Source organism: Paramisgurnus dabryanus, chromosome 13 (genome assembly GCF_030506205.2).
Source record: "Paramisgurnus dabryanus chromosome 13, PD_genome_1.1, whole genome shotgun sequence".
NCBI lineage: Eukaryota > Metazoa > Chordata > Actinopteri > Cypriniformes > Cobitidae > Paramisgurnus > Paramisgurnus dabryanus.
This window is the reverse complement of record NC_133349.1, coordinates 10,242,841-10,266,460: the sequence shown is the minus strand read 5'-3', so window position 1 is coordinate 10,266,460 and position 23,620 is coordinate 10,242,841. Positions and strand designations below refer to the sequence as shown.

General features: G+C 40.2%; 2 protein-coding genes across 2 annotated transcripts in view; both read right to left on the bottom strand.

Moving 5' to 3' along the window:
- The window catches only part of rspo2 (R-spondin 2), a 69,671-nt gene extending 66,874 nt beyond the window's left edge, over nt 1-2,797 (bottom strand). Inside the window, exon 1 of the mRNA XM_065298534.1 lies at nt 1,857-2,797. Within this exon, the coding sequence (XP_065154606.1) occupies nt 1,857-1,959 (103 nt within the window). The 5' untranslated portion in view covers nt 1,960-2,797. The remainder of the gene's footprint in view (nt 1-1,856) is intronic.
- Nucleotides 2,798-5,222: 2,425 nt separating this feature from the next.
- eif3ea (eukaryotic translation initiation factor 3, subunit E, a) overlaps nt 5,223-23,620 on the bottom strand; it is a 47,341-nt gene continuing 28,943 nt past the window's right edge. The window contains exons 8-13 of the mRNA XM_065298535.2: nt 20,506-20,632; nt 18,658-18,759; nt 12,867-12,976; nt 7,505-7,607; nt 6,900-7,034; nt 5,223-5,448 (exon numbers count right to left, since the gene is read on the bottom strand). Coding sequence (XP_065154607.1) covers nt 5,413-5,448; nt 6,900-7,034; nt 7,505-7,607; nt 12,867-12,976; nt 18,658-18,759; nt 20,506-20,632 — 613 coding nt within the window. The 3' untranslated portion in view covers nt 5,223-5,412. The remainder of the gene's footprint in view (nt 5,449-6,899; nt 7,035-7,504; nt 7,608-12,866; nt 12,977-18,657; nt 18,760-20,505; nt 20,633-23,620) is intronic.

Below are 23,620 nucleotides of genomic sequence, written 5' to 3'. Positions count from 1 at the left end.
CTGATTTTGCCAACAAATTTGATCCCATTAACAAAATTATATTACGTAGCATTTGAAATCGTAAATCTCACAGAGAACCAGTAAACGTGTGCCAGTTCTCTAGTGAGCCCTGCTGATTATTTGCAGATGGGCACTGGATGGGGCTCTCAGCCCAAGCAGAGGTTTCCCCTGGCATGCCATGCGTGTGATTAAATCTATGAACGCCTCCCAATTTACATCCCCGCGGATTTAAGAGAGCATATCGGTCGTGTGTCAGCAAGTGTATTTATTTTGTCTCAGGTTCACATGGGGGCCGTCTAGGAGGCTGTACTGTCACATGCAGTGAGTGACTGGTGTGAAAGGGTTCGAGACTTTAGGGGAGGGACGGAGAAGTTTGAAATGTTTGACTTTCAGCACCCCTGTCTCGCATATGCATTGACTAACCCTTATATTTACCCGGGGGCTTAATCCCTGTGGCTCTTAAGTGTGAATTGTTCCCACCAGTTGTTCAAAGCTTAATCAATGTCTGTCTGTGAGATCAATTAAAAGAGGCTTAGGGAAACAGGGGGTCAGTGCTTTTGAAAAGGGGAAAGGGAAGCTCAACTATTCATCAGATTGCCACCAGAGGGTCTGATCTAGTGTCAGTGCTTTGATGATAAATTGCTCAAATTCTTTAAGATTTTTTACATCTTTACCTCACAGTCTTACCCATGCACAAATGCCAAATCTTTTGGTTGGCTAGTGATCAAATGTTAAGTAGCCAAACCTTGATTGATGGACGCGCAAGAAAATGCGTACTATACGTATGTAATATATGAAACTACACTAATGTATTTTTTTTTTCAGTTTTGTTTGCTATTATTGTAAAAGTGAGCTCTTACAGTAATTTTCAGATTGAAAATGGGACAATGCGTCTCAAAAGAAACAAAACGGTTAAACACAAGTTATACAATGTGCCACTGAAAGACAAGTGACGCGCTTTTTGCGGTTTTGGACCGTTAATGACCTTTTTACGCATGATAGCACCGTGAACGCGCACCGACTGAAACGGACGCGGCAACAAAATCTAGACGTAAACTTGTTTTCTTGAATGTATGAGAAAAAGTACAAACTATTTTTTATCAGGTACGCTACAAAAAGGTGAAAACATCATGTGGGCAAAAGGGCACTCTTAAATTCTGAACAGTACGGCAAATTAAAAACTGATATATAGCTAGTTAAATGAACTTCTTGGACAAACAGTTAAATATGCTATTATAAAATAGCATTGGGTTAGGAGTTATTGTAACACAAAATGTAACTATTTTCAAGTTTTTGAATAAGTTTTAACATTTTGAGAAGTTATTGCTCACTTACTCAAGATTTGATTAGGTGAAGTGGCTTAGTAGTTACGGAAAGGCGGTAGGTTCAAACCCTGCACATGATTGTCCGAGCATCACCCAAAACATTCCCACGCGCATACGAGTTTCCGATAAAATACTTAGTTAGTTGTGCTAAATACTGAAAAAAAAAAATACGATAAATTGTCATCACTGTCATACAGAGAATAACCACAATGACAAGTGATGTCAAACGCGTAACTGTTGCATTTGGAGAGACACTAAAGTTGCCATGGTAAGTTCTAGTAAGCGCGCGTAACTCCAGGTAGTACTGTCCCTTTAATACGCAAATCAGTTTGGCTATCATCTTAAATACTAATAAATTAAGTACAAGGGATCTACTTTTTACTTCAATTATGCACTACACACTTTTCTTACTTGGTAAACCCTAAATATTGGCACACGTTGCACGCAGCAACTGATATAGCACCACAAAATTAGCTAAAGCACTGTAAAATTAAAATGAAAAGCACAAGCTTGTTTTGCAGAAAGTCTCACCTCTTTTATTTCTCCTCCAGCGGTGAGGTTGTTGCGTCTGACAGTGGCTGTAGTCCACACAGTTCAACACTATCAGCGCGAAGGAGAAGAGCCGAAACTGCATCTGTGCGGCTGTGCGTTGATCGCGTCTCGGGTCAGAAAGCGTCAAAGGGTCTCGACGTGAGCCTCCAAGGTGCCTATGTGCGGTTTTAATATGTTTCCAGAGAGGAGCGGGGAGTTGAGGAGTCCGGACTCCGTTTTGTCACACATTAGACGGATAAAGAAACCCCAATTTCTCACCACCGGTTAATGTCATTGTATGGAAAGCGCTTATTCACACTAAAAGTCGTTAAAGTCTTCGCGAGTGAGAAAAGCTCATCAAAACTCACATTGATGTAACAACGTGTTCGTAAGCAAAGCTATTTCATTCAAACAAGTTCAGTTTTGCGCAGCGAAATTGAATGGGCTAATAACTGTTAAACGGACAAAAAAACCAACATCTCCAAAAGCGCAATGAATATGATAGATGTCCTCAAAGTGGCTGCACGCAGTAAATGAAATATACCTGCGAGTCTAGTCCAGAAATGATAAACTTGTATATCAAGTTCCCTCCGAGTGCCAAAGTGGACTTGGAGCATCCAGCATCCCTCTCGAAAGAAAAGTTGAGTCTCTCACAAAGTCCCCTTCGTATCACAATCGGAAAATCTCCTCAGACGAAGCGAAAAAACACATGGATATAACGGTCTGCAAACCCTTTAGTGGAAGCCCTCGAGGTGCGTGAGGATGCGCGCCGTAACTGTGGCATATGCTGCAGCACGCGCCTGATGATGGAGTATTACTGGTGCTGATGCTATATACACGCTCCTGTCACGTGGAGACGCAAAGATCTTGTGGGGCTTTTTAGAGCCGTTTCAGAAGCCCCTCGGTCAGGGAGAGGGACTGTTTCCCCCTCCCCATTTAAGTTTTCGTAGATGACAAATGGGATTTCTTCCACTGTAGGCTATCTATACACCATATACGCTTCCCCATGGTCCTAGTGCATTGGCTTGAATTATTAGTAGTGCGTGTATGTTTTGGAAGCCCTTATCTTTTTTTTTTTAAATCATATGAACTATCACTTCATATATCGCAAGACGACTGGGGCTATGTTATTAAACTGTATTTATATTAATAAAGTATAGCAACATCAGTATAAAGTATATTTCCCATAAGAGTTATAGTAGGCTATTGCATCCATCTGTATTGTATGCGTAGCTATATATTGCATAACTTTTTCCAATTTAGTTTTGATTAGTGAACACATGTGACCGATGTGCAGTCGGACCAGCTATGAAATGGACTTAAATTTAAAATATGTAGACAGAGGAAGGAAAATGGGTTCAGTGTAGCCAACTTTCTTCAGGACTGAAATGTTCTCGTATAGTATAACCCCTGTAAACATGGAGTAACAGTGAAGGGTAAAGTAATTGATTTCTGGAAACCACTGCAGAAGTATAAAGTAAATTATCTGTTTCATATATATATATATATATAGCAAAAACAAAGTCAGTTTTTTGTTAATATAAGTGCAATACATGCAAACAGAAAAATGATCAGGATAGTTTGCTTCTGTTTGCCAAAATGGCCATTAATTGCTTTGAAATCAATGAATTGTTTTACCCAGATTGACCACTAGGTGTGGCACTTAATCTTTTATTTATATATCATTTTCCATGCACTTCGAATGTATCAAAAATGCTTATTTTGTGATTTAGGATTTAACAAGTCAGAAATTGGCTCATCTAAAGTGTGCATTACTTGTTTCACGTACTAGTTACTTCTACCAAACAGGTGTTATGCAACGAATCACTTTATATTTACAAGGAATGTCACCTGTCTTTAAAAACACACCTGACGTAGTCAGCATGAACACAGTTACCCTCCCATTCATCATTTCTAAGCGATGACACCCTCTCTTTCGTCGGTCTTTGATGTAGAGATCAAAGTGAAATTCTCTCAAAGTGAATGTTAATTATATGAAGGCTATTTTTGTCTCACAAGACGAGACAATAGTGTAATTTTCTATTAAAAATCTGTTATTAGAAAGGTCTTTGTTCACCTGCCTTAAGCTAAAAGAAACTGGTATCAGAGAGCACAAAGAATAAAAACACAAGAGATCACATACACTACGTTTCAAGCGATAACCATTTAGGGCTCTTGAGACACTTACAGTAAGTGCATACTATATGCAGAACCTACATATAAAGCTAAAGTACCCGGCACGATTCCTTGAAAGAGACGAGGTAAAGCTTCTATATAGGACTAGATTCTGATAGTATCGTATTACAGAAATCTTTTCTAAATATAGTCAGTGCATAAAACAGGAAAATGAATCCGACTTATGCACTGCATGGAAAACAGGACTCGAGGAATAACTCCAACAAAAAATTTATTAGGGAACATACGTTGTACGTTTTAATAATGTGGCTTTTTTGAACAAACGCTATAACCTTTTCATGGTGGGAAAATAGGAACGAACAATGCGAAAAGGAAAGATTATGTAGCCGGTTTAACCAAAACCTATGTTGACCTTTCGCTTGGGTGTTTGTTTATTTATTTTAAGTGAAGTGACAGACGTTGCGGTGTACGACCTTCTCAGCCACACGTCTGCTGTTGGTCTGGATGTCTTACTAAAACAACATCTGAGACAGCACTCCTAAGGTGAATGTGATAATTAAGGGCTAGGAGGGTTTTATTTTCGTAATGTGTCATGGCAAAGGACCGGTAAACCAATCACTTTAGCCCCCCTCCCCTGCGCTCGCCCGCTCTCTCGCTGGGAAAGTAAAGGTGACGTCAGTTGTTTTAGATGTCTGGCCGAGAGCCCAAGCGCTGTGGCAGCTATAAGCTCCCTCTTCACTCGTCCAGAGAGACAGGGCCCATAAACATGTCAACTGACAGAGAGGCCAAAGCAGACATTAAGACACGCTTCGAATCTCAGCCTGCAGTGTCTGCAAGGTCTTGGTATGTTTAAACTAAAGATACTGACAATGTAGGTGTTACAGACAAAAGATGAGATGGAAAGACAGAGCAGACGTCAGAGGCGAGGAGCTACGTCGATGGGCGCGATCGTTCTGCGGATGCGACGGGGCGGTCACCTTTCCGTGCCCTCTCCGCTTAAACCTCCCGGTCCGCTACATAACAGCGCCGTAAACCCGGCAGTCTAAACACTCGTTCATCATTACGGCGCATACATGTGCAGCCACGCAAAAACACAGAGTCAAACCCCCGTCCCACTCAGTGACTCAGACCACATTAAAACTTCATCTGTTACGCTAAAGATCACAACCACTTAAACCCTCAACCATCATTTGTAATGTCCAGAAATAAAATGCAAGCATGAGGTGAAAATGGTTTTGTAAGGGTTTTTTATTTAATACCAGATGCGTTGAACCCAAGTGCAAAAACAAGATCTCTTGCTCTCTCCCTCTCTCTCTCTTTCTCTCCTTTGAAGGACAAGAGACGGAGCAAGCAGCGAGTTCAGCCGCAGTATGGGAACGCTGGAAAGCGAGATGGAAGTGTACGGTCCACAAAACGCCACTCAAAAGCCAGTTTCTTGACCTGCCCAGTTTGGGGTCTGAATAGAGAAAAAAGAAAGCCAGAGGTGTTACCAACCAACACAAACAGATTAACAGCAGGTGACTTTGTAATAGTCAACTAAACATTATATACGGGGGTCCTAGTGACAAAAATGGGTGATTCTCGCGGAATTAGACTTATGAGGAGTCATGAAACATTGATAAAAAGTAAATGGTATCAAAATAAGAAGCATACAGTTACAAACATCTCTTCATGTTTGCACATGATTTCAAATGACATCATACAAACCAATTTTTTTTTTCACATTTAAAAGTAAAATTGTCATTACCGAAATGTGTCCATGATTGGATTTGGGTTCTTTGACATGGAAATATTTATAATTAAATATTCAGTGCATGTTATACTATAAACATTTACAGTAAAGAAAGATGTGGTATTTGGTGATCATTGGTAAATGAAGAGACAATAATTAGGAAGATAAATGTGTCCAAGACCAATTTTCTCATCCTCCGCAACAATTTTCAATCATTGTTTAAGCCCTCAAGGAACTAACATTTAAAAAAAAATAGTTGGAAGGGACATAATTGACTGTGACACTCAAGATGGCTACCAGGTAAGCAGTTTTTTTTCTCTCCAGATAAAAGTAAAAAAAAAATTGTCATAGTACCTAGACAACTTTTAAGTTCTCATTACCGAAACATGAGTTTGTAAATGCATATATTTAATGTAATATCATGTTGCAGTAATGATAATCTAAAAAAGTAAATAATTCTATAGTAAATATTTTTTAAATCCTCTATAAATAATGGTTATAGTAAGTTCAGACCTTAATCTTATATGTGCAAAAAAAATTGGGCTTCAAAAGCTTTTTAAAAATTCTAAAAACCTTCTAATTCTGGATTTCGTGAGAATCACCCAAATGCATTTTAGTTCAAGTAAAAGTTCACATCAAAATATGGGATTGTGTGGGACAGTTTTCCAACTATTAAGTTTGCATGTACGTAATTATGTGCTTTAAAGAATAAAGGCACTTAAAGACACAATCTCATTTTAAAATTTACTGTCTTTTAAAGTCGTAGCATGTACGTTCTGGTAGCACGTCTCAGTGGGCCAATCAGTGCGGCAAGATCAAACAGATACCGACTGGACCCCGAGCAAAACATCTGCGGTGACTCCTAAATGCAGGGAACTCCATAGATGCTGGCGAGCAAGGGTGCGATTGTGTGCGAGCGTTATTTACTCTACTGAGCTGAGTCACTGGACTCAGACCCTCTTCTTTATGGCTGGGCTGTGCTACCTTGTCATTAGGCCTTTGAAGAAAAACACCATGATGAAAGCGTTCGCTCCGCGTAAACCGGCAAGAGCAAGTTTAACAATGTAAAAGGGTTGATTGCCATTGGACATTCTTCAGGACTCGCTCGGGATAGATCATTTGTTTGTGTTAACTACAGGGATGTGGATAAAGCGGTAGATAAGAGATGCCCTGACCTCATTCCTGTTAGCATTGCTCAGCTTCTTCTCGATGTTCATGGCCAACATTTGACTGCGGAACGAAAGGCTCTTGGTTTTCTCGATCACCTGCTGGTATGGCGAAACAGCGTTGTTGCCCATCACAACATGACCCTGCCAAAGAACAGAAGAAAAGGTTGGGACACAAATCCTTTCCGGTTCCCACACACAAAAACACACCTCACAGTATACAGTACATACATTCTCCCCATGGTCAGCTAAAAACATACCGAAGCTAATTCTAGGTCATTGTTGCCGTAAAATGCCATGTGATTTGTGAGATCAGAGGGCTTGTTTTTCAAACAGGGTGTCGTGACATGCAGCGTTCCTAATAATGACACAGTCCATTTACCTTCGAGGTATAATATGGTGAGAATGCCCACGTTTGCCGTACAGCACAAGGCAGAATTACTGATCTAATTGATTGTCCCGACTTTCCCCATTAAAGCAGAACCTAATCCCGACACAAAAAAAGCCGAATTTGATTTTCGGACTAATTGAAGGACACTAACGCAGCGTCTATCAATCGTGCTATTCGAGGAGGGAGGCAAAGAAACGGGAGTGAAATAAAATGAGTCTCTCACCAGTTTGGAGTCGATCTTGGCGTCTAGCCTGGCGTTGCGAATGAGGTTCACGATCCATCTTTCCGCATCCTCGGGAGTCATATTCAGCTTATCCGCCAGCATGCTGCAAGGAAAACAGAGTCCATTAGGGCAAACTAAGGTAGAGAGAACATTATATACACTGATGGTATTACGTGAAAATTGTAACCAGCGAGGGGTTTGTGTTTAAAGTGCTGATCGAAAGTGCTGGATGATAATGGGTTGCTGTCATACCTAAACATTTAGAAGTCTGTTAAGGAGTGACAGATGACTTGCATTATGTAATCAAAGCCATGATGCTAATTGCAGTAGAAAGCCATAATAAAAGGGAATATGACTACATCATTGTGCATCCATGAATATGGGGCGCAAAGTAATGATGACAAATGAAATGCACTTTGCTGACAAAAATAAATACATTCGCATTGCAAATTCTTGGACAATTCAGTAGCATTTGGATCCACCGTCCATAAATTAAAGCCAGATGTCTCCTCTGATCTTTGATTGGTCACTACATGGATGTGTCACTGAGGGGTTCTAGCATTTTTTGATCTGAAATACTACCACAACTGCTAGCGCATTTTAACAGTTCATTTCAGCAAATGCTAGTTAGAATAAAAGACTCTTGTCCAACTCTGTTCCTAAAGCAAACACCAGGTTCCAACAACTAACAGCGAAAGGTTAGCTCAATCACCCACCGAGGCAACAGTACGAGTCTGGAGACATGCAGAGATGACAGCTTATATCATTTCACTCCCAGTGAAACCCTTAAAAAAAATGATGCGTGACAGGGTAGATTAGTCATAAAACTCATTATTTAAGAGCTAACCGCCAATGAATGTGCCGGTTGTCACATCTGAAGTTCCAAGTTGGTGATGGTTAACACATGTCCAACATCAAGCAGTGACACTTGGTACGGGAGAATGAAATGCCTGTCGACTCCAGGGGTTAAAGCAGGGACATGAAATCCAAGCTCTTCGGCAGCCCCAGAGTATTCGCTGTGTGCGCTGATGAACAATTACAGCAGAAAATGAACAGGAAACCAATTAAAGCACTGGGAAGTTTAGAAAGCTGCACATCCAATCCAGACCAGAAGCGGCAGAGGTCTAGACCTTTTTTTGACAGGGAGAAAGACTGCAACAAATAAACATACCAGACTTCAACTGCTGGTATTAAAAGAGAATCACGATCGATAAAATAACTATAATAAACTTGGTTAACCTCAGCACTCACTGACCTGACTGACACAATATAATTTCACCCATTTGATTAAGTGGCGACACATGTCAGTCAAGCCAGAGTCAAAGATCGACAAATAAGATCACGTTTCGTCTAAGAGGAGTGGACCCTCTGGACAAGCTAAACCAGAGACCAAGGTCAACCACTGCCTGGGCGCAATGAAAAGGCCCACGTGCACTAATCTAATTTCATCCAGAAGAAATTTGACTTGAAAAGAAAAAGGGGGGGATAAAAAAATTCACCCTCTACTCATAAGCACGTCTCAGTGATATAAATGAAAGTCTAAAGTGAAACAAAAATATACAAAGACTGAAAGAAATAATTGGGGCTGGGTAAATGAGCCACTCGACCATAAGTGGCTGACAGGGCGGTTTAAGCCAAGCTACTTGACTCCCCTCGCTGCAGTCTCGTTTTACACAGCCGAAAACCTGGTCCTCTGGGGTTGGGGGGTGGAGGGTAAGGATCATTTTCACTTCGACCCCTTACATGCACCGGGCTCCTCAAAGTTGATTTATCCAATTCCGATTCCAGGCCTAAGGGAGCGGGGCAACTGGCCTCACACCAGGAGCCTTCAGGAGTCATACACTTAAGAGGATGACTGTGAATTCTAGATGAGGAGTGTGTTTACGAGTCGTCGACATACTTTAAAGTAATCCTTTATCATCATAGTAAATGTGCCCTGTCTATGAAATCCAGGTTTAAGTCTAATAATCTAATGATGACATGAAAAGCAACAAAGTTTGAGTTCACTCAGTTTACTTACCCAGTAAATACTAAAGATATGAAGGTTATTTTTCACTAAAATGTTCTTTCCATTATGTAGGATGATTATATGTACTAGTAAAAAAAAAGGTAAATGACCAAAAAATTAGTTTAGCTGGGTCACAAATGATTTGTTAAACATTCCCATACAAAGAAAGTTAGGTTTGCTCCGATAAATGCCGATATACACTAATAATACGTTGCCGATAACTATTCTGAATCACACAGCCGATATTATTCACAGCTATTTCATGTAGAACGGCTTTTGATCAGTAAGTCCTTATCGATCTGAAATCACTGTTAGTTTGAGTCATTTAAAACATGCATTTGAAAAAACAACACTTGTCAAACATAATCATTATACATATTCTGTATTATCATAAAAATACCTGAAAAGGTTTGAAGAACAGCAATATAGTTATATCCTTAAGCCATTTTCTGGAAATGCGTGTCTATGGTTCTTCATCTGCAGCGCATATTGAGTTTCTGCAAGACAGCGCCCTCTGGTTTTTGGATGTAGCAGCATATCACGGTATTTCATTGAAAAACTTAGCAAGCATCATCGGCCGATATATCGGAGCACCCCTAAAGAAAGCCTAACTAGATTATCTATTTCCCAAAACCCGTTTTTATTACAGGTATGGTTTTATCGAGAAAATGACAAAATTATGATGTGTTAAGTCAGAAGTATATTACATTTTTTACCATTTCTGCAGGGTCCGCGTAAATTGCGACCATGCGCGTAAACATAAAAAACAGACTATCCTCTGGTTTTATAGACACCATGGCCATCAATAACATCTAAATAAACCCTAAAATTATGCATGCAGGGATCCCACACCTTAGTTAACTTCAAATTCAAGGACCTTTCAAGGACTTTCCAGATCCAATACTCTCAAATTCAAGGACTTAATGTGGGGACACATTTCAAGTGAGAGCAAGGTTACATCATGTTACCTTTTAAGATACATTGTTACGGTTCCCTTTCAAGGGAACTCGCGGTGCGTCACTGCGGTGACAGGCGTAAGTGCGTCTATATGTATATATTAAATTCAACCAATGCTGAGGCTTAACGACAAAGATGGTGACGTGGAAGCCAGGAATTATATCGCTATCTGAAATATTGCCAAAGACGGCGTTACAAGGATGCAGGAAGTATGGCAAGGGAGACGCAGCGTCTTGTTCCCTTCTCAGGGAACAACAGATACATACGTAACTCGAGACAGTTTCATGCGTCAAACACAACTATGCAAAAAAGCATTTTGGTATGAATCAACATTCGCATACAGAAGATTAGAACAGTTTAGCAAGTGTGCTTAAAAGGCTAAACATTTTATGATGATATCCTACACTACACAGGAAATAATATGGATTTTTTTACCAGAAAACTTCTTGCACAAAATAGATTCAAGCACATTCAATGACCGGTACCCATGTATGTATATTTTCAAAAAATTCCCAAGGCCTTGAATTTTCCACCAGGTTCACAAACCTTCAAGGACCTGTGGGAACCATGTGTATGGCTTGTAGATTTTCCTAATTCACCGACAGCGTGGCAAACAGTTCATCTTGGTCTATAAGTGGAAGTCATAAAATGAAATTTCAAACTGCCTGGTGTCATTTGTTGTTGTGGTCTTTGGGTAAATGCGGCTAAAAGCAAAAATCTTCGCCCACCCACATGGCCAACAGCTATAACCATAACAAAACCGTTGCAAAATTGGTATAATATTTATTTCATCCCACAAGTAAATGCAGTGAGCGTCTGCATACTGTATCAATGACATGCACTCATCAAAAACGAATTTTTCTCCCCAGTCCCCTATAATTTAATTTAGGAGACATATGTAATTCAGGCCACTCTTATAAGCTACTAACATGAACAGATAAACTGCAATCACAATTGAGTTTCCTAGTTCGGCATTACCTTTGCGGCATCTGACAAGAAAATGGATTCAATTGCAACGGAGCTGCCTAAGAGAGCCAGAACTCCAAATCAATCCCAGACTATCTGCAACTGAAGTTTGGGACTGAGCCTGATCGCATTCCATGTTTCAACCTTGACTACGACTCTTCTTGGTTTTATACAGCCCAGAAAATACGGAGAGCAATTAGGCCGTACAACGATGCGTGGAAATAGTGTGCGAACCGGTGGTTGCGCTTCTTAGAAAAGAAAAAACATATTTCAAAGTCTCGTGACTACATATCTGCAGATGCTTTAAAAAACATGCCAATGAAAGAAAGACGCCGTTACACTTAGGCTTTCATCAAACGTAGTATATGATATTGTGTCGGTCAGAACCGTTTGGGATTTCCAGGATGTCATAAATCTCCCAAGGTAGATGCAACCTGTTAGCAGACCTCAAGTTGCTGTCAAGTGCTTTCTGGAAAAAGAATGCAGGACAGATGCTCGAAGACTACTAGTTATGAAAGCTCATTAAACAGGCGGGAGGGCAACGCGGCCCCTTTGCTCTATACTCTGTCAGCGGAAGGCTAATAGGAACCAGGCAGAGGCAAACCAGTGACACCCGCCCAAACCGCCCTTTCCATACAGACCGCTTCTTTTTCACCAATGGAAAATCTTGGGGACTGAAAGCATCGCGTGTCTTCTCTGGAAGCCTACAATGCCGTATAAATACCGTAAAAGGGGTAATAAAAGCTTAACCAGAGTAAAGTGGTAATAAAACACCTGTCGCATTCAACTGGGAATCTACCCTGGGAGTTTATTTGAACAGCAATGAACCAACATAAGTTTACCTAAACTATTCGGCTTACTAAATTTAATTTAGGCGTTACACTCGAAGCAGGTCAGCACACACATAAATTAAATTACTCGTACCGAACTACAATTCAGTCCTTATGAGGACGTGACAAGACGCTGCAGACAATAAGATAAAAACTATTTCAACAGCACTTAAAGGAGACGAATTTGCCCTATACAGCCACAGCCGGAGCCCAGCCATTAATATCCTCCCGTGGGCTAATATGTAGACCCTTTAGATATGCTTCAAAACAGATGGGTGGATGTGCCTGGGATGTCTGGTTCACAATGCGTGTCTGCATGTGTGAGATTAAGGCGCTGGCAGCCTGTCTATGGACACGCTTCCTCCAGCACACAAGTAATAAAAACTTATCAGAGCGGAGTGGGAATGGAAGAGGAAACAGGAAGCAATCCCACATTGTGGACAGATTTTCAGACCTGCTACCTTCTTTTGTTTATCATTTCAATTTGTCTCTTTTAAATGGCATTTCAGTGCTTTGTTATATGAAGTAGCAAACGGGTTACTTAGACACCCATTTCACAATTTCATTTTGTACCTTGAGGAACCAATCTCTAAGCATTTACCTTATACTGATGCACTGGTGAATTCTGCAGAAGGTCTCGAAGATGAACAGACGAGCGTTTTCGATAAAGTCCTCGAGGCACGCCACCAAGAAAAAGTCATTCACCAGCACCTTTAAGAGATTGAAACAATCACATTACACATCATTCATTGCATGTTATAGGAACAGGGATTAACCATTCAAACATTTAAATGGTACACAGAGACGTCTGCGGCTAAATAAGCACAACGAGCAGTTAATATAAACTCAAAGCTGAAATAAAAACAGTTCTGCTTCGTCTGAGATCTCTTACAGTAACAGGTTGCAGGGCTAAAAAAGCCAAAAGTGGGAAAAATGTAAATAGAATTCCAACGAATAATGGAAACGAATCCATAACAGCAGGAGCCAAGTGAGTCCTATAGCTAATGCACATCCTTATAAGAGAAAATCCCTATCTGGAAATAAAACTACTGGGGTCATTCATTGTACTCCGATCTAACCGCAGATCTTGGAATTCCACAGTCCCCACATGAAACGGAGCAGGAACAGAGCCAGCCCCTGAACCCACCGCAATGGCTGTGACTTATCACCGTTTGTCTTGCCCATTGCCGCAGGGCCCGCGGGGTTGTGGCGGTGGAACCAATTTACAGTGCCACTTCTTTCAAATGTCTCAACTACCATCTACGATCAATCTCAGACACGTACGCGCCGTGTACAAACCTCCATCCTGCAGAAAAGCTGTCGTGCCTTTATGTTGCTCTCACATGGAGCAAATTCAAAAAGCAAATAGCTCTGTGCATTCCACAAAGCTGAAGACATGTGCGAGCCCCTGCCGTTCCTAAACGGTTCATGTGAAGTCCTCGTTCGTCGTCTTGCGCGCTCGCGATCCCCGCTTTGTTTGCTTAGGCTTTGAGAGCTACTATCTGCAAAGTTCTGCTTGAAGAAATCCCAACTACATGGCCACGGCCCTATCAGCCAACACACATTTTATCATTGACAACGACTTATCTTAACCTGATAACGGTTCACTTGAGAGCCATAATTACTGTTGAGGTTTTTTGGAGGGAGAACAGGGCTACAACAATTTCAAAGTACAAAAAACCCATCAATTTAAGTTCCACTTACTGGAATTTCAAGTGCAGTTTTCTTTGTTTTTTCCTTCAGTCTTACAAAGATGGAAAACAGGACTATATAAGGTTGGGTCTGTGTTTAATGCAATGCATACCCTATTATGAACCCAAACCATTGTGCAAATAGCCCCTCTCCGCTGAGATGGATCAACTAAAGGAGAACAAATTATACAAGCTGACTGCATAAGCATGATAAGGTAATCACGATGCAAAATAAGCAGTGTGATGATCCACAGCTTGAGGAAAAACCTAAAACGTCTATGCGGTAAATCTCTAAAGATTCACAGGCCTGCGTCCAGTTGGACTCAGAAGCCTACAGACCTCTGGAGCCATGCGAGCTGCTTTTATGCAAAGTAATTGCTTGTAAACAGCAGTTACTTTTTTACCTAGTTCATTTATCTTGTCTATTATGGTGCAAATGTTACATCATAAAAATCTCAGGTTTCACTAACATGTTCATGTAAAGCTGCAATCCATAACTTAAATAAACAAAAATTAGAAATTATATAGCCAGGGCTCAACATAAAGAACTGCCCGATCGTGCCAGTGCTTCACCCTCAGTCACTGAAATATATTTTCATCAATGTATATAATTTAACATCTTGGAAGCAGAGATTTACTTGGGTAAAACACGACAAAAGACACAATGCAATATTTTGCTAGCAGTTTGCTATCAGTTTATGGGTAAATTAGAAAAGTTGTGAGCCTTTTTCGTTGAAACATGTCTGTTGTATATTTATACAATTATATTTGACTTAATTATTATTTTTAAATATGTGACACTGACTTTTTTATCGGGGCTAGTGAAAATTTTGTCAGGGAAGGTGAAAACCTGAAGCACTGGCCCAATCGGGCAAGTATAAATTTTTTTGCGTTGAGCCCTGGATAGCACTCAAAACTCCTGCGTTTAACCAAAGCATTCACCACTTTTTTAATAAAATTTTTAATTGGAGCCTGGAGGCACCCGATATCACAACAAGATAACATATGCGTTCCTTGTGTAGCCGACTGTGTGCTGGTTTGTATTGGCCCCTTCAATTTTCCTTTTGTTTTGCCTCCAGCTAGCACCACGACATGACGTTGGCACTAAAAGGGTCTCTATACGCAAATCTAAGTACATAAAATAACTTGCAATTATATGTTTCATACAGAGGCGGTGATAGAGAGGCAAAAGTTACAGACTGCAGCTTTACTTTTTTATAAAAATTTATTTACTTTGTCTTTTTCAGATACTTAACTTTTCCCCCGCCATTGACGAGTCAACTCAATAAAAAAACACGTTTCCCTGCCAATGACGAGGCTTTCCACAATACCGCCATTATCCACCAGGAACTTATAAAACATGTATGTCCGAGTATGTTTTGATCATCGCACTGAATCTGATCCCTATCAAAAGTCCTTCACAAACATGAAATTATCTCAGCTTTTTTACCAAAATTTTGTGTTTTTGAAGGAACCTACCCATATTTGAGAGGTGATAAAAGAAAACTAATAAAGGTAGAATTAAACTTTTTATTATTGTTTGAAAGCAGAGGGTGTGTTCTTTCAATTCATATATTGTATGTTTATATATTTTAAGAAAAGCATTTTCTGGAAGGCATTCAACTTTTGTGAAAATCATGAAAAAAGCTGGCTGGCCACAAAAAAATGCTGGTGAGGAAAGAGTTGAATAAAAAAGGCTAAATTTAAAAAAGTGCAAACTAAATTTCTTCAAAGCATAGTAAAAGTGGCTCATTTGCCCATTGGTCATGCATATTAATATGCCGATTTTTTTCTATTTTAGTTTACATTGCCTCAAGCTGCCTTGTTTCTAAAGAGCACTTAACAACCAATTAGTTAAGAGAAATGGATGAGTTAAAAGTAAAGATGTTTGTTTTAAATGACTAAAAGGCAGCTGTAAGCAGACACACTGATGACTTGAACAGGAAAAGCCCGGGGCTGCAGACGGGCAACTCATATTTTCGAAGCTCTCCATTCAAGTAGCGTTGTGATTTGTAAGCATTTAGAGTTGACGTATATCTGAACCTAACCAGTTATATTCACATGCCAGAAAGTTTAACTCTTATTTGTAAGCTTGTGATCTTGATAATGCCTCAGGCTTTCATAATCAGGGTCACGACTAATTAGCGTCAGATTACTTGGTGCCTAGACTGAGCTCTTGCCGAAGAACAACGCCTGGTTCTGGAGGTCCGGCAGCCAGAATGCACTAACAGATTTCAGAGATGCAGGTGTGCTAATTACTTTTACGAGACCCAGCCTCCAAGCATGCAAAGTGTAATGGAGATCTCCCAAATGGCTTGATCGTTTAGACCTGCAAAGTCCCACCCGCCTGAAAAACGTGACTCCTGGTGATTTGGGTCTCATTTTCTGCGCTCCCTGACGATAAGCGTTCAAAATGAAAAACATCTGGGCCGATCAAATGGACACTCTTAAAGCAGTAAATGTTTATAAATCATGTCACTGTTTCAGGAAGGTTCCCATTTCAACGTTGCGTTGGGTTATTTTTTATTTCACTCTTCTATAAAAAGCTTGCAATTTAACACAAGGAGCTTGTTACTAAACAAAGTTCAGAGTAATGGCAGACCAAGGGCAGCATGATTGGTCTTTGAATTCATAATAATTTAGAGCGCAGGAATGACTTTTAAGAGCTTCGACATAAGTGCACACAAGGCAAAAGGCACTCAAGCTAATTACGCTTGGGATGAATCCTTGTAATGTAATGTGTTTACTGCAACCAACAATACGCCTGAAGGCCATTTCTGGCTTTTATCACGCAGAAACTTCTAAATACTCTCTCATTCGAAGCAAAAGACTTTTTAATGCCGTTTAAGAATTGGCCACAGTGTTTGTGTGGCAGTTTACCAAACAAATTTATGGTAAAAAGTAATGTTTTCCAGGGATTAGATGACAAATGAACCTTTGCGCCGTGCCAATGTTGTTTATAATCACGTGGCAGAACAATCAAATGCTACTCCTGCACTAGGATGATAAAATCAACATGTTAAAGAGAAAAAAAATATTTACTAAGTTAAACATCTCCAAGATAGATATGCAACATGAATTTGGGTATTACTACAACAAAATGATATCTTTTGCATCTATTTTATAAACAAAGGGGCGGTTTCCCAGACAGGGTTTAGGTTAATCCAGAACTAGACCGTATTAGGTAATTTAAGTAGTTTTTTACAAAAAACACTACAGTTGTGTATCTCAAGACAAAACAATGTCAACGAAATATGTTAAATAAAATGATAACAGGACAAGATGTTTTTAAATTAAAGTAGCCCAAACATGCATTTCAGTCTGGGACTAGGATAAGCCCTGTCCTGGAAACCGCCCCAAAGTGTTCCTGTAGATCAGCGGTTCTCAACATAAGGGTCAGGGGTCCCCCTGGGGAGATGGTAGAACACTGGTCTCCAACATGGTGCCCCCACGGGAAATGTTGGAGACCACAGGGAGGGGTATGACAGTGAGCTCATCAGAAGTTTCCTAAAAATAAACATTGTTCACGAGTCGCGCGGCTCGAGTCTGAGTCGAGTCTGAAGTCACTGTGTGTGCGACTTAAGTCGCACTCGAGTCCGAGTCTCAAACTCGAGTCCCCATCTCTGCCACGAAGTGATGCACCTTACACAAGGGGGGTGCACGTCTAAAAGTTTGAGAACCACTGCTGGTAGAGCATTGCATAAGAAACACAAAAAATATTTAGGTTCGAAACACACAGAATTCTTTAAAGCACTAAGTTGCTTTGGATGAAAGTGTATACAGTAAATGAAAAATAACCTGAATAAATAAATTTGCATAATATCACTGTATTAAATTAGAAAAGGCACCCTTTTAATACAACGACCATTTATCCATCTTACAAAAGTATCTGGTTTAAAAAACTAAAACCGCTTTTTCACTTTGTTGTCTTCCCGATAGTGCCGTGTTGGCACTAGAAGTCGGTGCTTTAACTGTAAAAACAGAAAGAATGACAAAGCAGGGCAGGGGTAAAAACTGATGAAGTGACCATTATAGAAGACCATTTATAAACACGAAGAAAAATACAGATCATTGGCCTGTCTGTACCACAGAATGCTCTTTCCAGCTTGTACGTCCGCCCCTGCTCACCAAAAGCACTTCTTGTTAACCATCCCACTGATCTGACAATTACTGGCTATCATAAAAACATGACAAATGGTGAGTCAGAGACTTTGAGAGGGGCCCGCTTCCACAGCTGCCCATGACACCACGGCACGAGGGACAGCTTGAGCTTTGAGACCCTTTTCTGTGCCTAAAACAGAAGGCGAGGCTGTTTGTGTGGATGGCGAAAAATGACACGCAGCATCACCGATGACCTTCGCCAGATCCAGAAAAAAGTTCAGAGGAAGGCGAGGCTTTAGACCAATCAAAGGTCAGAGATTGGTTGTGATGTCATCATTAGTGAAACTGAGGCATCATCTGTGCTAATCACAAAGTTAAAGGTTCCTTTGTGGTCAGACAATTAGAGAAGCATGAGCACAACGTCATATGAACATGATCGTCATGTTGAACTCTTTAGCTAATAGACCACGTTAGGAGAAGCTTGGATGTCATGGTCAAAATTCAATCATGTGTTTGTGAAAAAAACACAAGATAAGATACAATCACTCTGGTCTTTAAGGACATGCTGAAAAACAAAAGTAATAAAAAGGTGGGACTTACCGCCTCACACTCTCTCAGCTTCTTCTGTGCACTATCAAAGTCAAAGTTTACATACAGGCACTCCACAAACTCGGTGATAGGATCTTTGTATGTATATGACTCCTAAAAAAATAAAAAGAAATGAAGAAAAATTGTTAAACATTTAATTTTTTAAATATTGCTTTAAATGACACGAGTAAGTAGATCATAAAAATTTGTAATTTTAAGCGAAACTGTCACTTTAAAAATGTGGGTGTTATTGTTACTGTACGTAGGGTTATTTTCAGTCAAAGCACACAATAATGATCACGACCTCTGCCTAATGTGCCATGTCTATAAACACCCAAGAGCTGAACGACTTCCAGTTCCCTTCCAGAGGCCCTGATGGGACGATTCCCATTCCGATATGTGATAGTCTTCAGGTCTTCCCTGAATCTAAATACCACGAATGCTTGAGTAACCATGAGAGGGGACGGTTATGCAGTTAGAACGGTGCGCACCTTGGGACACATGTTTAAGTGATTACGCAAACTCGGCGGAGATGCGCTTATTTGGATTTCAGTGCCATTGATCTCTGAAGAAGCTACTGTTGTTGGACACGGAGACATCGAATCACCACAATAAGACCGTCCAGCACCATTCATCAAATCTAATGGGTTCAAGATTTGGAAAGCCTGAGGAGGTATTTAGATAAAGTGAGACGCAGAGAGCGAGCTTTTATTTTCAGGCCAATATACACCACCCGTTCATTCATTCCCACAAACGCAGTGAGGTATACGATCCCATGCAATGTGCCGAATGTATTAACATCAAATAAAAGTATGTTCTCTTTAGAAAAAAAAGTGTTTATCTGGTGATGGTAACCTCCCATTGAAAACATCTGTCACTACATGCGAGGCGGGTGTGAATGATGCCAGGGAGACCAGCAGAGAACTAAACAGTTATCAAAGGAGCAGCAGCAGGCCAATAGGATCAAGGAAAATGAAACGGGCCAACCAATCAGATGTGTGATGTTCTGTGATCATGCCAAAGGCTCAGTCTATGAATTTACAGCTATGTTAATACGAAAAACTTGAGGGTATTTTTTTTTAAGCTGTGGACACATTTGGCTATGTGGATTTTACAAATAGCAACACGTTTCTCAAACTCAACGCAACGTTAATCTGTTCATATCTGAATGGATTTTAAAATTATTTTTCACAATTTGATAAATTTACAGCTTAGCTTTACCTGTTAAATTTAATTTAAAACATTACCTTGGAAAAAAGAGCCTATACGTTTAAAAACATTAGGTCTCATTCACTAAGCATGCATATGCACAAATTTGTTCTTAAATGTGCGTACAGACGTTTTAACTTACAAATCATGATTCAACAAAACTTTCATACTAAAATGTCTTCTAAATGTTTGCAAAAACGTAAGAACAACTTAGACCACACATGCGCAATAATCATGAACAAGAAAAAAATATATATAAAATATAACAGATATATATCATAGGGTTCTTTTCCCTTGTTCATGATTATTGCGCATGTGTGTGGTCTAAGTTGTTCTTACGTTTTTGCAAACATTTAGAAGAAATTTTAGTTGAATCATGATTTGTAAGTTAAAACGTCCGTACATTTTACGAACAAATTTGTGCGTACGCATGCTTAGTGAATGAGACCCATTGTCATTTCATTCATCTGTTAGTCAATACCAGGTTTATTTTTCTCATTTTAAGATACAAGATATATTTTTTTTATTGTTTTATGATACGAAGTTACTAGGATTCAACTTTAAGACTCAATCAACACAAAGCAAAACCAGCATGCAAATGGCAGTGAGAAAAGCAGCACATAAGTAAAGGACCAAAGTCGCGTCTGATACCTGCTGGATGACTTTCACCAAATCCTTTAGCACCTGCCTACGCTTGCGGACGTCCTTGTTGGTGATGACAGCTGTGGTCAGATAGCGCAGTATGTGTGGACACATGGTCTGAATGGCATTGAGGTACCTTAAAAAAACAAAACAACAACAAAGTTACTTCATGTCATTTGTAGAGATTGAATAACATTTGAGATGACTGGAAACATTAACATGACATAGACTATAGAAATTACAGTTTTATAACTATGGATGGAGAAAAGTGCAACCCCAACCAGAATTGCATATCCACTGAAGGCTGACATATCGTCCATTTTTTACTGATTTTTGAAACATTGTACACATTGGTTGCGTATGCGCCTACAGGAGAATGTAGTATGTAGCCCAGGAGATGCATTGCATGTTGTTGCAATGCGCATCCGTTGAATGTTTGTGTACACATGAATAAATAAACAATACTTTGCAAGGTTGTGCATTTGACCGTGTGCGCACGTCTGTATACGCATAAAAAAACAGACTATACTCCGGGTTTAAAGGGATAGTTCACCCAAAAATGAAAATAATGTCATTAATGACTCTCATGTCGTTCCAAACTTGTAAGACCTTCATCTTCGGAATACAGTTTAAGATGTTTTATATTTAGTTCGAGAGCTTGTTGACCCTTCATTGAAAATCTACATACGTTATACTGTCCATGTCCAGAAAGGTAATAAAAACATCAAAGAAGTTCATGTGACATCAGTGGGTCAGTTAGAATGTGTTAAAGCATCAAAAATACATTTTGGTCCAAAAATAACAAAAATTACGACTTTATTCAGCATCATCTTCTCTTAGGCTGTTGTGAAGCGCCTGTGCGAGACTAAAGTCACGTGACTGCAGTGATGCGGATGATGTGTTATCCTCAGACATGTTTGCTAAGTTTTTTTTTCAAACTTACAGCATACTACTACTACTACTACAGCATACAGTCTACTTCAGACTGTAAACGAAGCCTGGGCGCACAAAAAAACCCAGCTGTGGCGCACCAAATAACACGTCATCCACGTCACTGCAGTCACGTGACTTTAGTCTCGCGCATGCGCTTCACAACAGACAAGGAAAAGACGACAACGGTGGATAAAGTCGTAATATTTGTTATTTTTGGACCAAAATTTATTTTTGATGCTTCAACACATTCTTACTGACCCACTGATGTCACATGGACTACTTTGATGATGTTTTATGAGCTTTCTAGACATGGACAGTATACCATACCTAGATTTTCAATGAAGGGTCAACAAGCTCTCGGACTAAATATAAAACATCTTAAATTGTGTCCTGAAGATGAACGGAGGTCTTACGAGTTTGGAATGACATGAGGGTGAGTCATTAATGACATTATTTTCATTTTTGGGTGAACTATCCCTTTAACCACAACAGCACCGACATGCATCAACTACAAATGTAAGTACCAGAATCCAGTTTTATAGAGAACATAAGCAATAACTTTCAATATCCTATAATATCGTGAGCTTGTCTTTCTGTTTGGAGAGAATATGCAAGTAACGCTGCATGTTGAAAGCACCTCTGTTCAATGGTCCCCCTGTGGAGAGAAGAGTAGGAAAACCCCCTTCTAGACACGGATCACCAACTACAGGCCTGTGAAGCAGTGAAACTCTATCCACCAGGGACTTGTTTTTCAGCCACAGGTCAACTAACTGTGGGCTCAGCTCGAGATGGAAAGCTACATAGCACTACTATTACAACCCAAGACAAAGTTTCCTCTCTACAGACCAGAGAAGTGCAAAAGCTTTTTCTGAAATGGACAAAAAAACATACAACAGATGCCTTGTCATAGGAATGAGAGCTCCTGTTAAGGTGCACTTAACTTTGAGTCAATTTGGAGGACAGCCTCTGCGCCTGCGGTATCTGTACGAACATCTTTGAACCCCTCTCCCCCTCATCATCCCCCGTATGAGGACCAAATTAAATTTCGAGAAGGAAGTAGAGCTCCTCTGCCTTGCCTGGGCCCTAAAGCTTTCCAATGGATCAGCGTAGAGAACCACATGTCATTTGGAGGAAGGGAAGAGGGCTTGCCGGATGGTTTAATTAGCAGAAACAATTAAAGGGACAAGGGGCCCTGTGGCACTTGTGATGTCGGAGCTAAAAACGGCAGCGGCGTATGATCCTGGCAACCGCAGCCTTCGGCCTCTCCTCTCTTTGTAGTCATCGGACTTCATGGCAAACCACAACACCTCATGCTGTGTTGCTGATTAACTTACACCTACTAGCTCTCCCAGGGAGGCTCTGATGGCCAGACCGCTCGCATGAGTCACGATGCCATATCTGGAGTTCACAGACAAAAATACGAGTTATCCAACCGAGCCCGACAGCTATGATACGACTTAATCGGATGCTAAATTTTAACAGCACGTTAAAATTGGGTGCATCAAATAATCCTCAGGGAGCTTCCACGAGCACTTAAGGGAACAGTTGACCCCAAACTAAAACTTCTCATAATTTACTCATCCTCATGCTATCCCAAGATCTATATGCCTTACATGCCTCAGGTGAAAACAAACAATTTTATTAATATGGGTCATGTTACCTTCTTAAATGGGATATTAAAATATTCAAAATATTAAAGCTAAAGTAATCCAACTTACTCCACTGGGTTAAAGGGACATTCCACTTTTTTGAAAATATGCTCATTTTCCAGCTCCGCTAGAGTTAAACATTTGATTCTTACAGATTTGGAATCCGTTCAGCTGACCTCCAAGTCTGAGGCTAGCACTACCCATTGAATCTTATTAGACCATTAGCATCGCTTTAAAAATAACCAGTGTTTCAATATTTTTCCCATTTAAAGGCGCTCTAAGCGAATCTGTGTGACATCCCTTCCTGTTGACGTTCGAAGTGTTGTCAAACAAAACTGAGTGTAGCTAACTCCTCCCCTCCGTGCTTTCTGAACGAGTCATGAACGCCCCCAAACCCCACTCCCAAATCCTTTTTGTCGTTTATTGGCTGGAACACTTTGTTATGTTTCGTGGTGGTAGGTTTGACCACTCTGTTTTTGTTGTAGTTTGTGAAGCCTGGGTTGCCTGCAGAGACCGCGTTTTTTTTACAGTGTGTTCAGGGG